Genomic DNA, 19,191 nt, shown 5'->3' with positions numbered 1-19,191 from the left:
TTATATATATATATATTTTGTATAAACTGTCATATTACTATTCTAGTACGAGAATGAGTGTTCATGATCGTAGCTATCTGTAAGTTGTTATTGTTGAGGATCATGTTGAGTTCCCTACTGGACTATATGTTCATCCCACGTTGTTGAATCTTTTTCAGGTATTAAGCAGGTTGAGCTGCAAGATTTGGTTCTACTTATCAGTTGGCCACGGGGCCTTTCTTATGTGGGCGGAATGCCATTGTTGTAAAAGGGTTACACCCTTCTTCTTGTACCTTAAGTGTTGTAAGCCCAAGGGCAATTTATTAAGTATGTTCATGTAATGTTTACTTTGCATACGAATGAGAGTATTGTTAATCACTTCTACGGATTGAATGTATGAGTTTATTTCCGCATGTTATCCTTAAAATTGAATTAAGTTAATGAATTTGGTAATGACTTCGAGTAATAAAAAGTGGGGCGTGACAATGAATGTCGTACGTGCAGGAAGGAGGCTCTGCACGTGCGAGACGGGTCTAGTCTGAAAACCCTATTTTTTTAATCTTTTAGGGCCGAATGTATCTCATTGTTTTCAACATCTCCCTCTCTCTAAAAACATTTTTACTCTTCCTTCTCTCTAAAAACACTCATCTAGCACCCAAAACCTTTGATTTCTTGTGATCCTTTGAGCCTAAAGTCATCATCTCTCACAAATCTTGAAGATCAAAGCTAGGGCTCCTCTTGGTGTTGTGGGAAATTGAAGAATCTTCCATCAAAGCTAGAGTTTCACTTTCTTTCATCATCAAACATTGAGGTAGGGATTTCTTGAGTTATATATATATATATATATATATATATGTTTTGCTATGATAATGTTGATTAAAAAAGTTCTCTTGAAATCTTATGTTAGTATTTATTTGAGACCAAAATGTAGAGAGTTTTAAAGAGTGGGTTTTAGATCTCAACCCTTGTTAATCCTAGGGTTATTTTCCTTTTAATTAAACTCAAGAAAAATGGTGTTGGTACGGCTTCACCAAGGAAATGGAAATATTTGGTTTATGATGAGAAACCCTAGAAATTTGGGGATTTTGGAAGGTATGGAAATGTCTAGAGTGATTTTATTCTTCTTGTGATAAAAGAATGGATATGTGTAGGTTTTCTTGATGTGGTTTTACAAAACGGCAAATCAAATTGACATATCGAATTGGAGAAGTTGTTTTTGGAATTATTGTCAAATATATGATGATATATGGTTGTGAGATGACAAATTGTTGTGCACTATGGATTTGTGAGATTTATAAACATTGAAGATTTATGTTTTGAAAACACTACATGTAGTCTTGAAGGGACTAAATTGTTGAGACTTGTGAAATGTGAAGTTGTAACTATGTGTTAATGACATATGGCTATCTTGTGGAAGAACATTGAAAAGAGAAAATGGAAAATGTGATTGTTGACGTTATTGTAGAGATATTTGAAAATGAAGAAAAGCTATGAGATATGGAAAATCATTGCATTGCATACTCATTAAATTTATTAATATGCATTGTGAATTTAGATTGAAGATATTTACTTCATGAAAGAAAAAGGGCATTGTAATAAGAACTACGGAAATGTTTAAGGGGTAAATACGTTGGTAAGTCCAGTTAGGAGGTATAGATGAGATTGATAAGTTGGCCTGAGTATCAGGGGTGAAAGACCGAAAACATGGGCGGAGGAGGTACCACTCCCTTCCGGTTAGCAACCGGTAAAATGGGGTTATTGGTAGTGCTTATTGAGCCTACTTGCAGACACCAACCTAAGGATTACCTGAGTCGTATTTACCGCCCCTATTGATTAAAAATTGGAAGTTTTGAAACGTGTTGAGATTGCAAACTTTTATTGAAAAATGGCAATCTTTAAAAAGAGCATGAAATGAAATTTCTTTAAAAGAGTATGGCATGGCATTGACATTTGCATTTTTATTGAGAGTTTGCATAACTGTATATACTTTGTAAGAATTCTCCACTGGGCTTTATGCTCACCCCTATGGGATTTTGGTGCAGGAAATGACATGGTGATCCTGCCTAGTTGAGGGCGTGGATAATTTGTGAAGAGTATATAGCTCTTTTTGTTGTGAATTTATTGCTAGCCATGGGCTATTTTTGTACGGGTCTGAGAGGCCACTTTTGTGTAACCATGCTTAAGCATAGAAGTTGTAGCCCATAAGGGCATTTTATTTATTTTGAGGTTATATGCTTCATATGCTATGCATTCATGCGTTTTCCTACCAATGAATGTATAATTCGCATGTGAAACTTTTGTATAAACGTTGTTGATTTGTGATGTAAAGGTTGGGGATATGCCATTATTATTTAGTGAATGTTAGTTGATGTAGTTGGTTCTTGTTGAAATTATTTTTGGGGCGTTACACTACTCCACATCCATATCCCATGAACACTACTTCCCAACCAAAGCCATCAAGTTCGTACATAGGAGATTGTGAAAATGGTGATTCTACTACTTTGTTCTCTCTACATTTGTTTGACAACGGAAAACCACACAAGCCCGGATTTCCCTCATATGAAGTGTTTGAAAATGTTGCAAATTGTTGGCCTTGTGGTATAATACCTGTTAAATTGTTGTGAGAGACATCTAGAACTGAAAGGAATGTCAAGCTCGTCAATTGTTGAGGAATCTCACCGGAGAGATTGTTTTTGGATAGATCTAAGAATTCGAGTTCAGTGATATTTTCCAATGACAACGGAATAGATCCTGAGAGCCCATTTCCCGAGAAATTTAGGAAAATGAGTGCTTTAACTCTTCTAATTGATGTAGGAATATTTCCATGAAACTTGTTGTGTGAAAAATCAACTGCTTTGAAAATGGTGAGAATTCTTACAAATACCATATCTCGTCCTTTATAAGTAATGGTCATGGAATCAAAATAATAACCACCATAATTGCCCATGTACCTCAATTGAGTTGCATCTTCGTCAGCTCTCATCATTGAATGCCATATCTCAAAGTATTTTGATGGCAAAGTACCTGTAAAATTATTGTGAGACACGTCAATGATATGCAATTTAGTGAAGATTGATCTCTTCCTTGGCTCCGCAATCGGACCATGGAATCTATTATCTTTCAAGACAAGAATCTTCAACTGAGGAAGATTTTCCAACCAAGATGGAAAAACATCAAATATCGAATTGTGACCCACATTCAAAATCTCTAGGTTTGAGCAATTGGCCAATGATCTCGGAAGCTCCCGATGCAATTTATTGTTGCTAACATCAAGGGTTTGCAACTTGCTCGCTTGTCGAAATGTTTGGGGAATGGTTCCATTGAAATTGTTTCCTTGCAAATTCAGTACCAACAAATTTTCACTGAAGTTTACCAAACAAGATGGGATGACACCATGGAATTGGTTATTGGACAAATCAAGATGCTCAAGAAAACGAAGGTTGCAGATCAATGGTTGGGATTCTTGAGAAGATGATAAGCAAAGAACTAGGGAAAATAAGAGAAAAAACAAGAGGGATTTGAATTGATAGTTTGATATTGAGCAACCCATCTAATTTACACCAGTATTAAGGTTAGGGAGACATGACACTACAAGAAAAGTGGGCTTAAAAGGCGAAACTATTTGCGACGGCACACTTGCCATTTGCCTTTTTTGAGACACTACAAGAAAAGTGGGCTTAAAGTGACTTTTTGCGACGGCACCATTTGCCGTCTCAAAAAAGCAGAGAATTTGCGACGGCACAATTTGCCGTCCTAAAAAAGGAGAGTGTTTGCGATGGTATTTTCTACTGTCGCAAATACTCTCCTTTTTTGAGACGGTAGTTTCTGCCATCACAAATACTCTACATTTTCGCGACGGCATTTTCTGCCGTCGCAAAAAGTGACTTTCGTGTTTTTTGTTTTTGTTTTTAGTGAATATTTTTTAAATTTTAAATATTTTTTTAGATGCATCTTACTTAGATGTATCTTAAAAATAAAAAAATTATGAAAAAATATTTTTAAAAATTAATAAATACATAAAAATACATAAAAAATGTATTGAATTATTGTATTTTTGGTATTTAGTGAATTTTTAAAAGATTTTTTTAACAATTTTTTTACTTTTTAGGTGTATTTATGTTTGGTGTGTCTAAAAATTAAAAATAATTACTTAAAATATTAAAAAAATTCAGTAAAAACAATATAACACAGAAAACAAGAAAGTATAATTTTCTCAAAAGAGTTTTTGGAAAACTCTAACCTAGCATAGTGATTGTGGTTTTGAGACAGCTTCATATATATACAGTCACAAAATGGTTTAAATAAATTCAACGGTATTTTTCTGTCACAAAAAAAATTAAAAAAAACAATGTCGTCTTACTCTTTTGATATAACATTTCTCTTTTCATTCATTTTTTCATCTTCTTGTTTCTCTGTCTCTTCTCTTTATCTCTTTCACTCATCACTCTTCTTTCTCTGTCTGTCTGTTTCTCTCTCTCTCATTTTCTCTCTGTGTCTCTCGCCTATCTCTCTTCTCTCTATCTCTCTCATCTGTCTTCTCTCTCTGTCTCTCTCGTTCATCTCTCTTCTCTCTATCTCTTTCATTTCTTTTCTCTCTCTCTCTCTCTCTTATCTTTCTATCTCTCTCATTTCTTTTCTCTCTCTCTCTCTCTTATCTCTCTATCTCTCTCACCATTTCTCTTCTCTCTCTGTCTCTCTCTTTTTCTGTGTCTCTCTCTCGCTCATCTCTTTTCACTCTATTTCTCTCTCTTTTTGTCTATCTCTTGGTCATCTCCTGTTTCTCTCTCTTTTTCTATCTCTCCCTCTATCTCTCTCTCTTTCTCTCTCTATCTCTTTTTCTGTCTATCTCTCTCTCTCCCTGTCTCTCTCACTCATCACTCTTCCCCCCCTCTCTCTCTCTCTGTCTACTTGTCTATTTGTCTATTTCTCCCTCACTATGTTCGCCTTGCTCACTCTCTCCCTCACATCTTCTCTATTTATCAAGCTTCTTCTCGATTTATCGATCCACTATAAGAAAATGCACTTTTAGCAACCACTTTGTATCTTTCTCGCTCATCACTGTCTCTGTCTCTCTCTTTCTCTCTCTCTATCTCTCTTCTTTATCTGTCTCTCACAAAATTAAAATATTTTTAAAATATTTAAAAAATTGATTTGAATTAAGTTTTGAAAAGAGTTTTAAATTATGTGTTTGGTTATGAGTTTTGAAAAGTAATGATTATATTTTGAATTTAGTTTTGAAAAATGGATGTAGAATTATGATTTGAAAGCTTAAAACAAACACCATACTTAAATCAATGGGTGGAACTATGACCACCACCACTACTGCCACTACTACTACCATTACCTTTCATCCACCATCGCCACTCCATCTCCTCTACCACTATCACAACTTCACCACTAATCTCCTTTGCCGCCGCCGCTGCCACCACCGCCACCACCACCTCTTATCCACCACCTTCACTGTCGCTCCCTTTCCTCTACCACAAAAAATTAGTTCTTGATTTTTAGTAACAAAAAAAAGAGCCGCGGAAAAATATTTTTATTAAAATCTTACCCCTACTTCTTCAAAATAAAAAAATAATAAATTTTTTTCATTAAAATAAAAATGAAACAAATAAATTTTCAACCTTAGTAATTAAAAAAAATGAAAAATAAAAAAAAATCATTAACTACAAAAAAAAAATTATTTTAACCAAAAAAATTTCATTTTCCTGCTCTTTAATTCCCTTATTTCTTTCTCACGATCTCAAATCATCAATCCCCAATCCCTTAAACAAAAAATTCCCAATTTCAAAAATTCCCAAAAAATTACCCCTACTTCTACCAAATAAAAAAATAATAATAATTTTTTTTCATTAAAACAAAAATTACCACAACTTCTACCAAATCCCCCTCTTCTTTTTATTTTTTGTTTTCCCACTCTTTCTAATCCCCTCCTTTCTTTCCCCCCTTTTGTTTTTCTTTCCCCCCTTTTGTTTCTCACTCACGATCCCCAATCCCCAACCCCTTAAACAAAAATATCCCCAATTTCAAAAATTTCCAAAATACTCTCTCTCTCTCTCTCTCTCTCTCTCTCTTGACTGCAAGCAGCGGCAAGGGGGGACGACGGCGGGCAACGATTGACGACGGTGAGCAGCCAATTATTTGTCTTTGAAAGTACATTTATTTGATTCTTAAATTCAAATTAACTAAAGTAAAATCTTTGTTGGGGCAAGTAGGTCATCCAAATGGTTGGAGAAAGTACAGAAGCTGTTGGTGTTGGTGTTGGAGGGGGATCTAGTGTCAATAAGATGCCAACACTGGAGGAGCACTACAAGAAAATACACAATTGGTGACCACTTTTGCCGACTAAAAAACTTTTGGTTGCCAAAAGTTGTGGAATTGGCGACCAAAAATTATGTTAGTCGGTAAAAGTACAATATTTAGCTACTAAATTTTTTTGGTCGGGCTATATTAATTTTTGGCGACTAAAAAAAAATTTAGTCGCTAAAAATCTCACAATTGGCGACTAAAAATAATTTAGTCGCTAAATTTGCCACAATTGGCGACTAAAAAAATATTTTAGTCGCTGTATATATAGTTTTGGCAACTAAAATAATTTAGTCGCTGAAAGAAAAATAAAAATTTATTTTTTATCTTTCGCGACCAAAAGCTTGGTCGGCAAAAATTTAATTTCAGCGACTAAAAGACATTTTTGTCGCTGTATGTATAGTTTTGGCAACTAAAAAAATTTCGTCGCTGAAAGAAAAATAAAAATTTATTTTTTATCTTTCGCGACCAAAAGCTTGGTCGGCAAAAAATTAATTTCAGCGACTAAAAAACATTTTGGTCGCTGTATATATAGTTTTGGCAACTAAAAATTTAGTCGCTGAAAGAAAAATAAAATTTTCTTTTTTATCTTTCGCGGCCAAAAGTTTGGTCGGCAAAACTTTAATTTCAGCGACTAAAAGACATTTTGGTTGCTGTATGTATAGTTTTGGCAACTAAAAAAATTTCGTCGCTGAAAGAAAAATAAAAATTTATTTTGTATCTTTTGCGACCAAGAGTTTGGTCGGCAAAACTTTAATTTCAGCGACTAAAAGACATTTTGGTCGTTGTATGTATACTTTTGGCAACTAAAATAATTTCGTCGCTGAAAGAAAAATAAAATTTTCTTTTTTATCTTTCGCGACCAAAAGTTTGGTCGGCAAAACTTTAATTTCAGCGACTAAAAGACATTTTTGTCGCTGTATGTATAGTTTTGGCAACTAAAAAATTTAGTCGCTGAAAGAAAAATAAAATTTTATTTTTTCTCTTTCGCGACCAAAAGTTTCGTCGACAAAACTTTAATTTCAGCGACTAAAATGTTTTATTGGTCGCTGTATGTACAGTTTTGGCAACTAAAATAATTTCGTCGCTGAAAGAAAAATAAAAATTTATTTTTTATCTTTCGCGACCAAAAGTTTGGTCGGCAAAACTTTAATTTCAGCGACTAAAAAATATTTTAGTCGCTATATAGATAGTTTTGGCAACAAAAATAATTTAGTCGCTGAATGAAAAATAAAAATTCACTTTTTTCCTTTGGCGACCAAAATCTTTGTCGGCCAAAATTTAATTTCAGTAACTAAAAAATATTTTAGTCGCTGTATAGATAGTTTTGGCAACTTAAATAATTTAGTCGCTGAAAGAAAAATAAAAAATTACTTTCACTCATTACTCTTTCTCTCACTTTCTATCTATCTGTCTCTCTTTTTCTCTCTGTGTCTCTACCTCTGTCTCTCTTCTCTTTTTCTCTCTCTCACTCATCACTTTTCTCTATCTGTCTGTCTCTCTCTGTGTCTCTATTTTTGTCTCTGTCTCTCTTCTCTTTCTCTCTCTCACTCATCACTCTTCTCTGTCTGTCTGTCTCTCTTTCTGTATCTCTCGCTTATCTCTCTTTTCTCTATCTCTCTCATCTCTCGTCTCTCTCTGTCTCTCTTCTCTTTATCTCTCTCGCTCATCTCTTCATGTATCTCTCTTGTTTATCTCTTTTCGCTCTTTTTTTTTCTCTCTCTCTCTCTCTGTCTGTCTCTTTTCACCCATTTTTTTATCTTCCTCTCTCTATTCTCTTTCTCTCTCTTACTCATCACTCTTCTCTGTTTGTCTATCTATCTGTCTCTCTCTGTCTATGTGTCTCTTACTCATCTATCTCTTCTCTCATCTCTTTTCTCTCTCTGTCTCTTTCGTTCATCTCTCTTGTCTCTATCTCTCTTGTTCATCTCTCTTCTCTCGTTCTCTCTCATCTCTCTTTTCTCTCTGTCTCTATCACTCATCTCTCTTATCTCTATCTCTCTCTCTGTCTCTCTCATTCATCTCTCTTCTCTCTATGTCTCTCTAGCTCATCTCTCTTCTCTCTATCTCTCTCTCTGTCTATCTCGTTCATCTCTTCTCTCTCTGTCTCTTTTTCTGACTCTCACTCTCTATCTTTTTCTCTCTTTGTCTCTTTCGCTTTCTCTCTCACTCGTCACTCTTCTCTGTCTGTTTGTCTTTGTCTCTTTTTCTCTTTGTCTCTCGCTCATCTCTCTTCTCTCTTCTCTCTATCTCTCTCATCTTTTTTCTTTCTCTATCTCTCTCTCATTCATCTCTCTTCTCTCTATCTCTCTCTATGTCTTTCCTACTCATCTGGATTTCTCTCTCTATCTCTCTTTTTTTCTATGTCTTTCTCTCGATCATCTCTTTTCGTTCTCTTTCTTTCTCTCTTTGTCTATCTCCTACTCATCTATTGTTTCTCTCTGTCTGTGTCTCTATCTCTTTCTCTCTCTGTCTCTCTCTCTCTATCTGTCTATCTCTCTGTCTCTCTTTCACTCATCACTCTTCTCTCTCTATGTCTCTTTCTCTATCTCTTGTTCATTTCTTTTTGTTGTCTTTCTCTCTCTCTCTGCGTGTGTGTCTATCTCTCGCTTTTTTTCTTTCTCTCTGTCTCTTACTCATCTCTCTTTTCTTTCAATCACACTCATCTCTTTCTCTGAGCCCATTGTTGTTGAAAGAGGAAAAAGTCAAAAAATGAAATGGGTCTCTCTTTCTCTCCTTCTCTCTCTCTGTCTCTCGCTCATTCTCTTCTCTCTCTCTTTCACTCATCTCTCTTCTCTATCTCTCTCATCTCTTTTCAAATATTTTTTTTCAATTATTTTTTTTTCCAATTATTTTTTTTTCAATTATAATGTGTATGATCCTATCGTCATAAATAATAATAAAAAATATAAATATTTTAGGCCTAGACAAACATGTTTTTTAGTTTATATTTTAATTTTTTTTTAAACATTTTGTTCAAACCAAATGCGTTTGTAATTTATGTTTTTCTAAAAATAAACAAAAACCAATTTATAAAATTTATGAAAAATATTTTTCATTAAAATATTACCTCTACTTCTACCAAAGTAAAAAAATAAGAATAATTTTTTATTCATTAAAATAAAAATGAAACAAATAAATTTTCAACTTTAATTACTAAAAAAAATAATAAAATCATTAACTATAAAAAAAAATTATTTTAACAATTTCTCGCTCGTCTTTCTTCTCTCTCTATCTCTCTCTTTTTCTATGTCTTTCTCTCGATCATCTCTTTTCGCTCTCTTTGTCTATCTGTTACTCATCTCTTGTTTCTCTCTGTCTCTGTCTCTATCTCTTTCTCTTTCTGTCTCTCTCTCTCTCTATCTTTCTCTCTCTATCTTTCTCTCACTCATCCCTCTTCTCCCTCTCTTTCTCTCTCTCTATGCCTGTCTATTTGTCTCTCACTCTTCTTTCTCTCTTTCTCTCAATGTGTCTGTCTGTCTCCCCCATTGTGTTCACCTTGCTCACTCTCTCCTTCCCCTCTTCTCTATTTACCGAGCTCTTCACTAGAAGAAAATACACTTTTAGCGACCACTTTGTCTCTCTCTCTCTCGCTCATCACTCTGTATCTGTCTTTGTCTCTGTCTCTCTCTCTCTATCTCTCTTCTCTATCTATCTCTCACTCATCTCTCTCTCACCACCCATCTCCTCTACCACATTCACTACTACTGCAAATGTCATTCCACTACCAGCATTATTACCATTGTTGCCACTCCATCTCTACGACTACCATTACTGCCAGTATCGTTACCACTTCACTACCACTACCACCACTACTACTACTATTACTTCTCCTTTACCACCGCCACTCCATCTCCTCTACCACTACCACAACTTCATCATCAATCTCCTTCGCCACCACCACCACCATCACCTCTTATCCACCACCTTCACCACTACTGTCGCTCTCTCTCCTCCACCACCTTCACAAAAAAAATGGGCCACAAAAATCATATTTTCCATTGACCATAAAAAATTAATTTTATTTTAACGAAAAATATTTTTCATTAAAATATTACCCCTACTTCTACCAAATAAAAAATAAAATTCATTAAAATAAAAATGAAACAAAATTTCCCCTTTTTTTTTCACTAACTCGCCCGCCCAAACTTAATTTCCCCCTTTTGTTTTTTCCCTCTGCCTTTCCCCCCATTTTTTCATTTCCTTTCAGGTTTACAGAGTCCTAAGTTTCGAAACAACACACTCTCTCTCTCTCTCTCACACACACACGGAGGCGAGCGATGAGCGGTGAATATTTTAAAAGTATAATTCATTCTAATGTTTTTTAAAATTTTTCGATATACCAAACATAAATACACTTTAAAAGTATAATATTTGTAAAAAAAATATTTAAAAAATTCACTGAATACTAAAATAAAACAAATTCACTTAATACTAAAATATTTTAAAATGTCACTCTTATTTAAGTTCTAGGTACAAAAAGTTTTAGTCGTTATATATGGGTTATTTGCCAACAAATAACCAATTTAGATGATGTTTGGGAAGTGAGTTTTTATGTAGGTTTTTTTAGATGTAAGATATTAAAATGTCATTTTTTTTTTTTTTTTTTTTTGTGTTTGGGAAGATAGTTAGATTTTTTTGTGGTTGGATGTGATATTTGTGAGAAAAAAAGTGAAATGATTATGGGGTTGGATGTGATATTTTGTTTGGATGTGTTTTTTTTGATTTTGCAACATTTTTGTCTTTTAATGGAAAAAATGAGAAAAAACCTAGGTAAAATTCTTCCCAAACACCACCTTAGACGCCACAGGTCTAAAATTTGAGGGGGAAATTACTTTTTCATTTCGCGCCCTCTTCTACATTCTCTGTTTAAACAAACACAAAAGTCCTCTTCTCTCACACATCACCACCAAACCTCACCCCACCTCATCTCAGCACAGTCCCTTACCACCGTCGCTCACCGTAGCTCACCGTACATTGCACATCGGCACCGCCGCAGCCGCAAATCACCACCGCCACCGCCGCAGATCACAGGTTCTCTCTCTCCCTCTCTGTGTCGGTTGCGCTCTCTATCTCGCTCTCTTCTCTCTCTCTCTCTCTCTCCTTTCCTCTATTTCCCCAACTATCAACTCTTGCTATAGGGTTTTATATGATTTATACTAAATAATTTCGTGTTGATTTCTTAAACTGGTTTGATTTTGGGCAATACCCCTCATTTGGATATATCCCAAGGATTTATATGATTCTTTCTCAGATTTTGGGCAATACCCCTCATTTTGCTAGTTTTCAGGAGGCTTCTCAGTCTCACTCCATGGTTTTGCTACATTTGTTTTCTGAGATATTGTGTAGCCTTTCACATATCCTCCCACTGTCTTTTGAAGTACCAAGACTCTGTGAATGTGCTCTTCAAATAGTTCCTAACATCATTTTGGTATTCTCTTCTGTCAGCATAATTGAGGGAAATGTCATTCCTAACCCTTTGTTATCTTGACCTAAACCAGTTCCATATAGGTTCAGCACAAACAAACCTATGCACTTTCTTGTTCTGTCTAACGTATACAAATTTGTTGTGAAGGTTTCTTCAAGTAGATATAATTTCTAGTGTTCTAATGCTTTACTTATTTCATTTTTGTAAAATTCTGTTCACATCTTCAGAGTACTTCCATGTTTCTGATCGAGGGTTCCTGAAATTAGAAAATAAGACATGGTATTTCTACACGATTGTGTGCTTGGGCGTATATGCATTTTTATATGCTATGCAAGTTATCCATCGTCTGTCTTATGATGAAAATAACTATTCAGCATTTGGTCTTTGAATGGTTTTGTGATTTTAAAATTTAATTTTTTAAATCATTTTGATGGGTTGTCATTTGATTACCTTCATGGCCTTGTTTTATGGTGTAATTTTTTCTTGGCTTAACAATAGTCATGTTACTATTAATTAACTTACTTGGTAACAAATTGTTCTTTTAACGTATTACATGACAACAAAGAGTGTTTAATTGTTGATTTGCTAAATTTTGTCCATGTTAGGGGTTTGACATTTGGAAAAAACATCTATTGTCAATTAGGAAAAAGAAATTCTGAATATTTCTATATAAGGTTTTTCCCCCACTACACAAAACTCCATGTTCCACCCCCTTGCAACACGACATACATGCTAACAGGGCAATGAGGTTGAAGGCTACTTGAATGAACTGGAACTCCATAACAAGAAGGTTGGAACCTAAAGATCAAGGCATTATAAACCTATTAGCAAATCAAGGACACTTGATTGGACCACACAATTCTTTCTCTTCAACTATGGGAAAAAGGAAATAAATAACAGAGTTCGAAGATCAAACAAACTACGCAGTCAGTAATATCACCAGTTAACACGTAGGTCAGACATAGAGGAAACTACTACTTTAGGTGAAGAAACTCCCTAAGAATTGAATGTAGGGAAAAAAAATGAAAGCCATACCTGAAGCTTAAAATTTTGATGTTTTTGTGGGTCATCTTGGCGGTCAGAATCTGCTTCAGTATATTCATCATGCTCTTCTTGGTCTGCCTTTTCAAGTACTACTTTTATAGTCTCACCAGTCCTTGGGATATATCCAAACGCCTCACAGATAAAAAAAAATTATGGACCACTAGACAGGCATGAGTTCATTTTGCCTGGACTTCATAGATGAAGTTATTAATTTCAAAAATGGAAGGGAAAAAAAAGAAGGAAAGAATCTCTAATAAAACTAGTAAAATAGTAACAAATGATGCATAAAAACTAAATACCCAGTGACGCAGGACAAGTAGGGACAGCAGCAACAATGTGTTTACGGACTGATTTTAATTGGGGTTTTATGGCTGAAATTGCAATAAGAGTATAGGGGTTTTAAAGGTTTGTTTAGAGTAATAAAGGGGTAAGCGTACAAGCATGAAAACATGAGTTTTTGGCACTATTCAAGGGCTGCTTTAAGCCCTGTGAACAGTACCCGTGAACAGAGTTTGAGCTGTTAAAGTGTCTACAAGAGGGAAAGATGGAGAAGAGGAAGATAGTTTCTACAAATCACTCCTAGAGGCCTTAGGCATCACACAATCCATAAGAAAGCATCAAAGCTCTTGAAAATCTCTAAAATATCAACTTTATTAAATTATAAGCATTACATGACTTTATATAGATTTTAGAGACTTCCTTTATCAACCAAGATTCTAAAATATAAAACTAATAAAATTGCTAGTACATTAATTTGTCCTTTAGTATTCAAATGTTATTCCATGTCAAGATAGTAACAGAATTGAGTTAAGAATATGAATGGAAATGTTTGTTAATTATCAGTCTTGATGTATATGTCTATATGCATTAAAAATTTGTGCTCATTGTGCTCTTTGGCCTTTGATTATGTTAAATTGTAATAGAATGGCTCCTGCGAAAAAGATGCGCCGTTTCCCACCACCAAAGAGGGCATTAATTGAACCATACTCATCGCAGACCGATACACCTACACCTACTCCTGAAGGTGTTGCAGCAGATGGATCTCAGACTATTGTACCATCTCCGTCTGAACAAGCTGCATTGTCAGGATCTGAGACTGTTGCACCATCTCCGTCTGAAAGTAATGCACCAGCTGCATCTGAGAGTTGTGAAGCATCTCCGTTTGAAACGAATCCACCATCTCCTCAAAGTCAACCGAGTGGCGCAGGTAATTAAAAATGTTTGAGATCTGTCTTCAATTTATATATATTGTTAATATTTTGTAATTTTTAAATACATTAATAATATTATCAATTACCAGGTGCATCTTCATCAAAGCGTGTGCGGGGACCAACAGTTGGAAAAGCAACAGCAAAAAGAATTGCCGACAATAATGGAAACAAGCTGTACATTCCAATCACGGAGACATTCAATGCATTCGAAGGTGTGCTAGCGACCCCAGGATCGAATGAGATCGGCCTTCAGATTAGGAGGATGTGCCCCATTCAAGGCGTTAAGAGTTGGACTGTTGCTGAGCCAGCGACAAAAGCTGCTGTTGTACAAGCTGTCCGGGTATGATTAAATTGCTTTCATAGTCTGTGTGGATGATGGAAACAGTGCTTTTATAATGTGCATATAGGAGCTCATTTGTTTTCTTTCTTTACTTTGTTGGTTTTCGAAGCTTGAAAGCAGTGAAGAGATGAAAAGCTCATTTGTTTCAACTTGTGTCTATAAATAAGCAGCCCATTCCATCTTAGATTTTTTGGGGAGGGGGTGTCTATAAATAAGCAGCCCATTCCAACTTATTCATGAATCATGTTGGTACATGAAATTGTTTAAGGTCCCGTGGTTTCCTTTATTTTTTTGTTTGTTGATATAGCTTTTTTAAAGTTACTTACCATAAACTTCTCTTCATTATTTTATCATTCCAATGGAAGTTAAGAGCAATGCAACCTACATAAAGTACATGACATATTATTCTTGACCACATACGTAGGACAACCATTTAGTCTTTTTAGTGAGTGCCTTGTTAACCAACAGGACAATCACAGGCTCTGTGAAATTGGATTCTGCATACATGTCTGATAAACATATCATTACAGAAAATGCCGATTCAAGTAAAATTATTTTGATACCCACAACCACATGTCTATGTTTAAATCGTTATTTTTCTACGAACATAGTATAATGGTATTCCATTTAAACGATGGCAATGTATGAAGATGCGCATTATAAATGTTTGTCAGGTTGCTGCTAAATCCAGTTTAGGTGGACTGTATGGATGGTAGATGTTAAGCTTCCGTAGTCAATTTCACATTACATAAGTTAAGTTACTTATTGTGTTTGTATTGATTGTAGGATAAATTTGAGATTGGGGATAATTACGAGGATAATTCACTATCCCAAAAAGTTGTGGAAAAGAAGTGTTATGTGTTATATAAAGATTGGAAGTGCAGAATGAAGAAGAAATGGGAGAAGCTTGTGGATGCGGGAATTGATCCCTATGCTCATCCATACAAAGGAGTACAATCCGATGATTGGAAGTATTTGATTGACCAAGTATGGTTGGATCCTAAAAACAAGGTATGTTATGATTTAGTTATTACTTAGTACTCTTTATCATTGTTTAACTATATATGTAACAAACCGTTATAATCTGGATTATGTAGCCTCGCTACGATGCCGGCAAACTAAATAGGAGCAAGCTACCCTACAATCATAGTAGTGGGTCGCGATCTTTTCCGGCGGCGATGAGCATTGCGGTGAGATGTGTGTCATTGATTTTATTAACTTTATCCACACATATTTAATATGTTAGTGTTGATATCGGTGTTTGGCATATCACAGGTGAAGGAAAACGGTGGTTTGTTGCCAGATATTTGCAATTTCTACAAGAACACTCATCAGAACAAGAAGACAAAAGAATGGATTGATCCTATATGCTGTGATTTACATGTAACTATTCCAATCATTTGGACACTTATAGTAACTACTGTGTTTGATTTATATTAACAATAGTTATATGTCACAATTACAAGAGCAAATGACAATGGTGCGGGATGAGTCTATTGAGTCTGGAACACCGATGACACAAGAGGATATATCAAGAGTGGTGCTGGGGAAGAAGAAGGGATACTTGAGAGGTTTTGGGGTCGGACCAAAGCCCTCGTCTTGTGATGTTGGGTCGAATGTGGCATCACAAGCACGTGAGGAGCACTTGAAAAGGCTTACATCCGAGTTGGAGATACTGCGTGCGGAGCAGCAGAGTGACCGTGAGGAGCAGAAAAAAAAGGAAGAGGAGCAGCAAAAAAAGGAAGAGGAGCAACAAATGAAAGAGGCAGAGAATGCAAGACAACGTGAGGAGATGCAGATGCAGATTTTTGGACTTCAGAGCACGTTGGCGCAAGTTTTGGAAAAGCTCAATCCATCAAAGTCCCCACCATAGCTACTTATGGTAATGGGTAAGTGTGTTAACCAAATTGCATTATATTTATGTTCAAAGTCAAGGCAAATAAACGTGTTATGAGAATATTAGAGAACAAATTGTGAGGCAAAAAGGGGAAAACAACCCATTCGGGGCCAAACATTGGAAACAGCACCAAAACAAATTGGTGGTAGTTTGATGGGGAGAGAGAAGATTGTGAGTGTTTGGATCTAAGCCAAGTGAGATGAGCTTTTTCTTGATGCATGAGTTCCAAAAGTTCTTGACTTCATTGTCAGTTCTACCAGGGAGGTGTTTGGCTATCCGAGCCCATCTGTTGCCTAGAATTCTATGAACATCAATGATGATTCTCTCTTCTTGCTCAGTAAAAGAACCCCTCTTGAGATCTGGCCTCAAGTAATTTATCCACCTTAGTCTGCAACTCTTTTCGCACCTTTGCAAGCCTGCAATATCTCAACAATAAAATTAGAACAAATATTGGGTATAATGGTATTATTACATGACAATATTAAAAGTATCACCAACCAATGATGAATCTTATATTGCGGTAGTGCAGAGTTAGATTAGTGGGTGACAAATGATGTCTACTTAATCTTATTTCTGATATTTTGATTGTCCGTGACTTGTGTCACCGTTAAACTCAATATTTATTCCAAAATCCAGTCATTGATTTCTAGAAATGACAATACTAAGTATAAAATAGATCTTGAGCAAGTCCTATAGTGCAGTGAAATAACACCAGACTCTTAGGGATCAGCCAAGCTCAGCACCTGTATTCGATTTCCTTCTTCTATCCCTCTCTTGAAATGAGACAAGAAATAACAAGTAGAATTCATACCTGCTAGTTTAGGAACAGAACTCCAACAGCCATGGCCATGGCTACTGATGTGTGTGATGAGCTTCTCATCTTCTTGATGGGTTTTGGAGAATTGTACATGAAGGTTCTTGTTGGTATTTGTGCAATTCTTCTATTTGAAATGGTCATATCTGCGACATGCAATGTTATATTAGTGGGAATTCAACTTCTTATAATCAGTAGTGCCATTTTCCATGGTAGATTTACATATAAAATTTTCTACTGACAGATAAATCACTGATTAGGCTTATTAGTTTTGTTGTTGTGATTTCGAATATGGGACAACTAACAACTTAAAACAAATTAAGCTAAATTGCAGACAAGATGTTTTTGTTCTATCCATAGATCACTGATTTTGTGATTAAAACACTGTTTATTAATTTTGAGGTTGTGAATTTGCGAACCTAAAGACAACCACTCTGAACAAATTATGTTAAATCAAGTCCATACCCTATCCACCGGTCCCAAGTATCAATAAAGACTAAACTTGACCTAGATAACTACACGATGTCTTTGCTCCCTCAGTGACTTCTAATTTCATTGAAGTTAAGTGCATGAATTCTAATTTCATTGAAGTTAAGTGCATGCAGAATAATCTTTGTAAACTAGCTAACATGCCATTGTAAAATTTCAAAGCAAGATATTGCCCTTTAAAAGTTTCATCAGTGTCAAAATCATCATCATCATCAAGATATCAATATTCATTCAAACAAAGACAGCTCTTTATTGGGTTGTAGCTTGCATGTTCATGCCATGAAATGTGAAAACTCATCATAAGCTAAATCTCAGTGCTTGGTCAAGTAGGATCTTAGTTGTTTAGTTATCTAAATTGTGAAACTTTAGAGAATCCTATAACATTTAGTTTTGAAATTTCTACTAGTTTTGTCATGATTATTAATTGAAAGTGTCTTTAGTGCATTGTTGCTTTATTTTGTTTGTCATGAGCACCATTTGTGTGGTGTGATTGAGTTATATAAACCGTCTTGGTCCATCCATATATCGGGCTTGGGCCAAGTGTGGACTGGGACAATGACCCTCTTTTTAGGCGGATTTGGTGTATTTTCTGGATCTGCCAGTATCATTAGGATTGGACTGGCTTCGGAGGTTTTGTACTATCTCTTTTCTCTTTATCTCTCCATAGAATAATAATTCTAATATGGCCCCCAATTTAATGCTTTGTAATTTTCAATGTGAATCATGCCAAAACAAGAAGTTAATGTGAAAGCTACATGATAACGTATCTTTGTGTTAGCAAAGACTTTTTATTGGGTGTCCGGGCCTTGCCTCAATTAATTTTTAGGTATATATAGTCTTTCATTTAACTTAGTTTCCATTGTTGAAGCATAGGTCAATATTGGCATATTGTGGAACAATAATTATAATTGATATATACATATGAATGATGTTTAATTTACAAAATGGTATTGATTGTCATTTAATTTGTTAATGTTTCCTTTACTTTCCATGTAGAAAAAATATTTTTTGTCCAATTTTACAATAAAGTTATGTGCAAATATTTTTAACCAAAAGTTATCTGACATTATTTCTCATTTTCTTTGGTACAGATGGATGATCATGTGCACAAAGCTAAATTGTACAGGACTAATGGGCACTATAAGCATTTTTGGAAGGAATATATATTTTTGAATAGATGTGTATGGAAAATATTTGGGAGGAGTAGTAGTTATTTTTTTTGGATGAATGTTGTATGAAAAATATTTAGATAGACTACTAGTGTGTATATTTTTTGATAGCTGAGCATGGATAACAATTTAAAACATAATAACAACTAATTGTTATGTTTTAAATTGTTATGCTAGATGGATGTGACTTGGATAATTATATAGATTACAAGTGGATTTTTAATTGGAGGAATATGTATCTTTGAAATTACTTGTGGATGAAAGTTTATAATAGTTGATGACTTTTATTAAACAAGTTTAGGCTTGGATGATTTATATTTTGTCGATTGTTCATGATTCAGTTGATTTGAATGAAGCTTGCAAATTACATATTATATTGAATGAATTGGATGAATTATTATGAATTACATGTTATTTTGTTAGATGTTGGCGACCAAATGTTGATCTTGTTTTTTTTGTTTTGGCAACCAATTGATTAGTTGGGAAAGATGACTAATACTTTTGCCGACAA

At 35.0% G+C, this 19,191-nt stretch overlaps 1 protein-coding gene across 1 annotated transcript; it reads left to right on the top strand.

Moving 5' to 3' along the window:
- Window positions 1–10,161: 10,161 nt before the first annotated feature.
- On the top strand, window positions 10,162–18,903 carry LOC145804567 (uncharacterized). Its single transcript, XM_082898924.1, has 7 exons — window positions 10,162–11,322; window positions 13,684–13,967; window positions 14,061–14,311; window positions 15,098–15,322; window positions 15,409–15,501; window positions 15,587–16,200; window positions 18,603–18,903. The coding sequence occupies exons 2-6, from the start codon at window positions 13,685–13,687 to the stop codon at window positions 15,749–15,751; spliced, it is 1,017 nt and encodes a 338-aa protein (XP_082755050.1). The 5' UTR covers window positions 10,162–11,322; window position 13,684; the 3' UTR covers window positions 15,752–16,200; window positions 18,603–18,903.
- Window positions 18,904–19,191: the final 288 nt, after the last annotated feature.

The sequence above is a fragment of the Camellia sinensis genome, chromosome 12 (genome assembly GCF_055761805.1).
Source record: "Camellia sinensis isolate YWXY chromosome 12, ASM5576180v1, whole genome shotgun sequence".
Taxonomy (NCBI): domain Eukaryota; kingdom Viridiplantae; phylum Streptophyta; class Magnoliopsida; order Ericales; family Theaceae; genus Camellia; species Camellia sinensis.
Note: the sequence above shows the minus strand (reverse complement) of the source record. Positions and strands in the feature narration are given on the sequence as shown.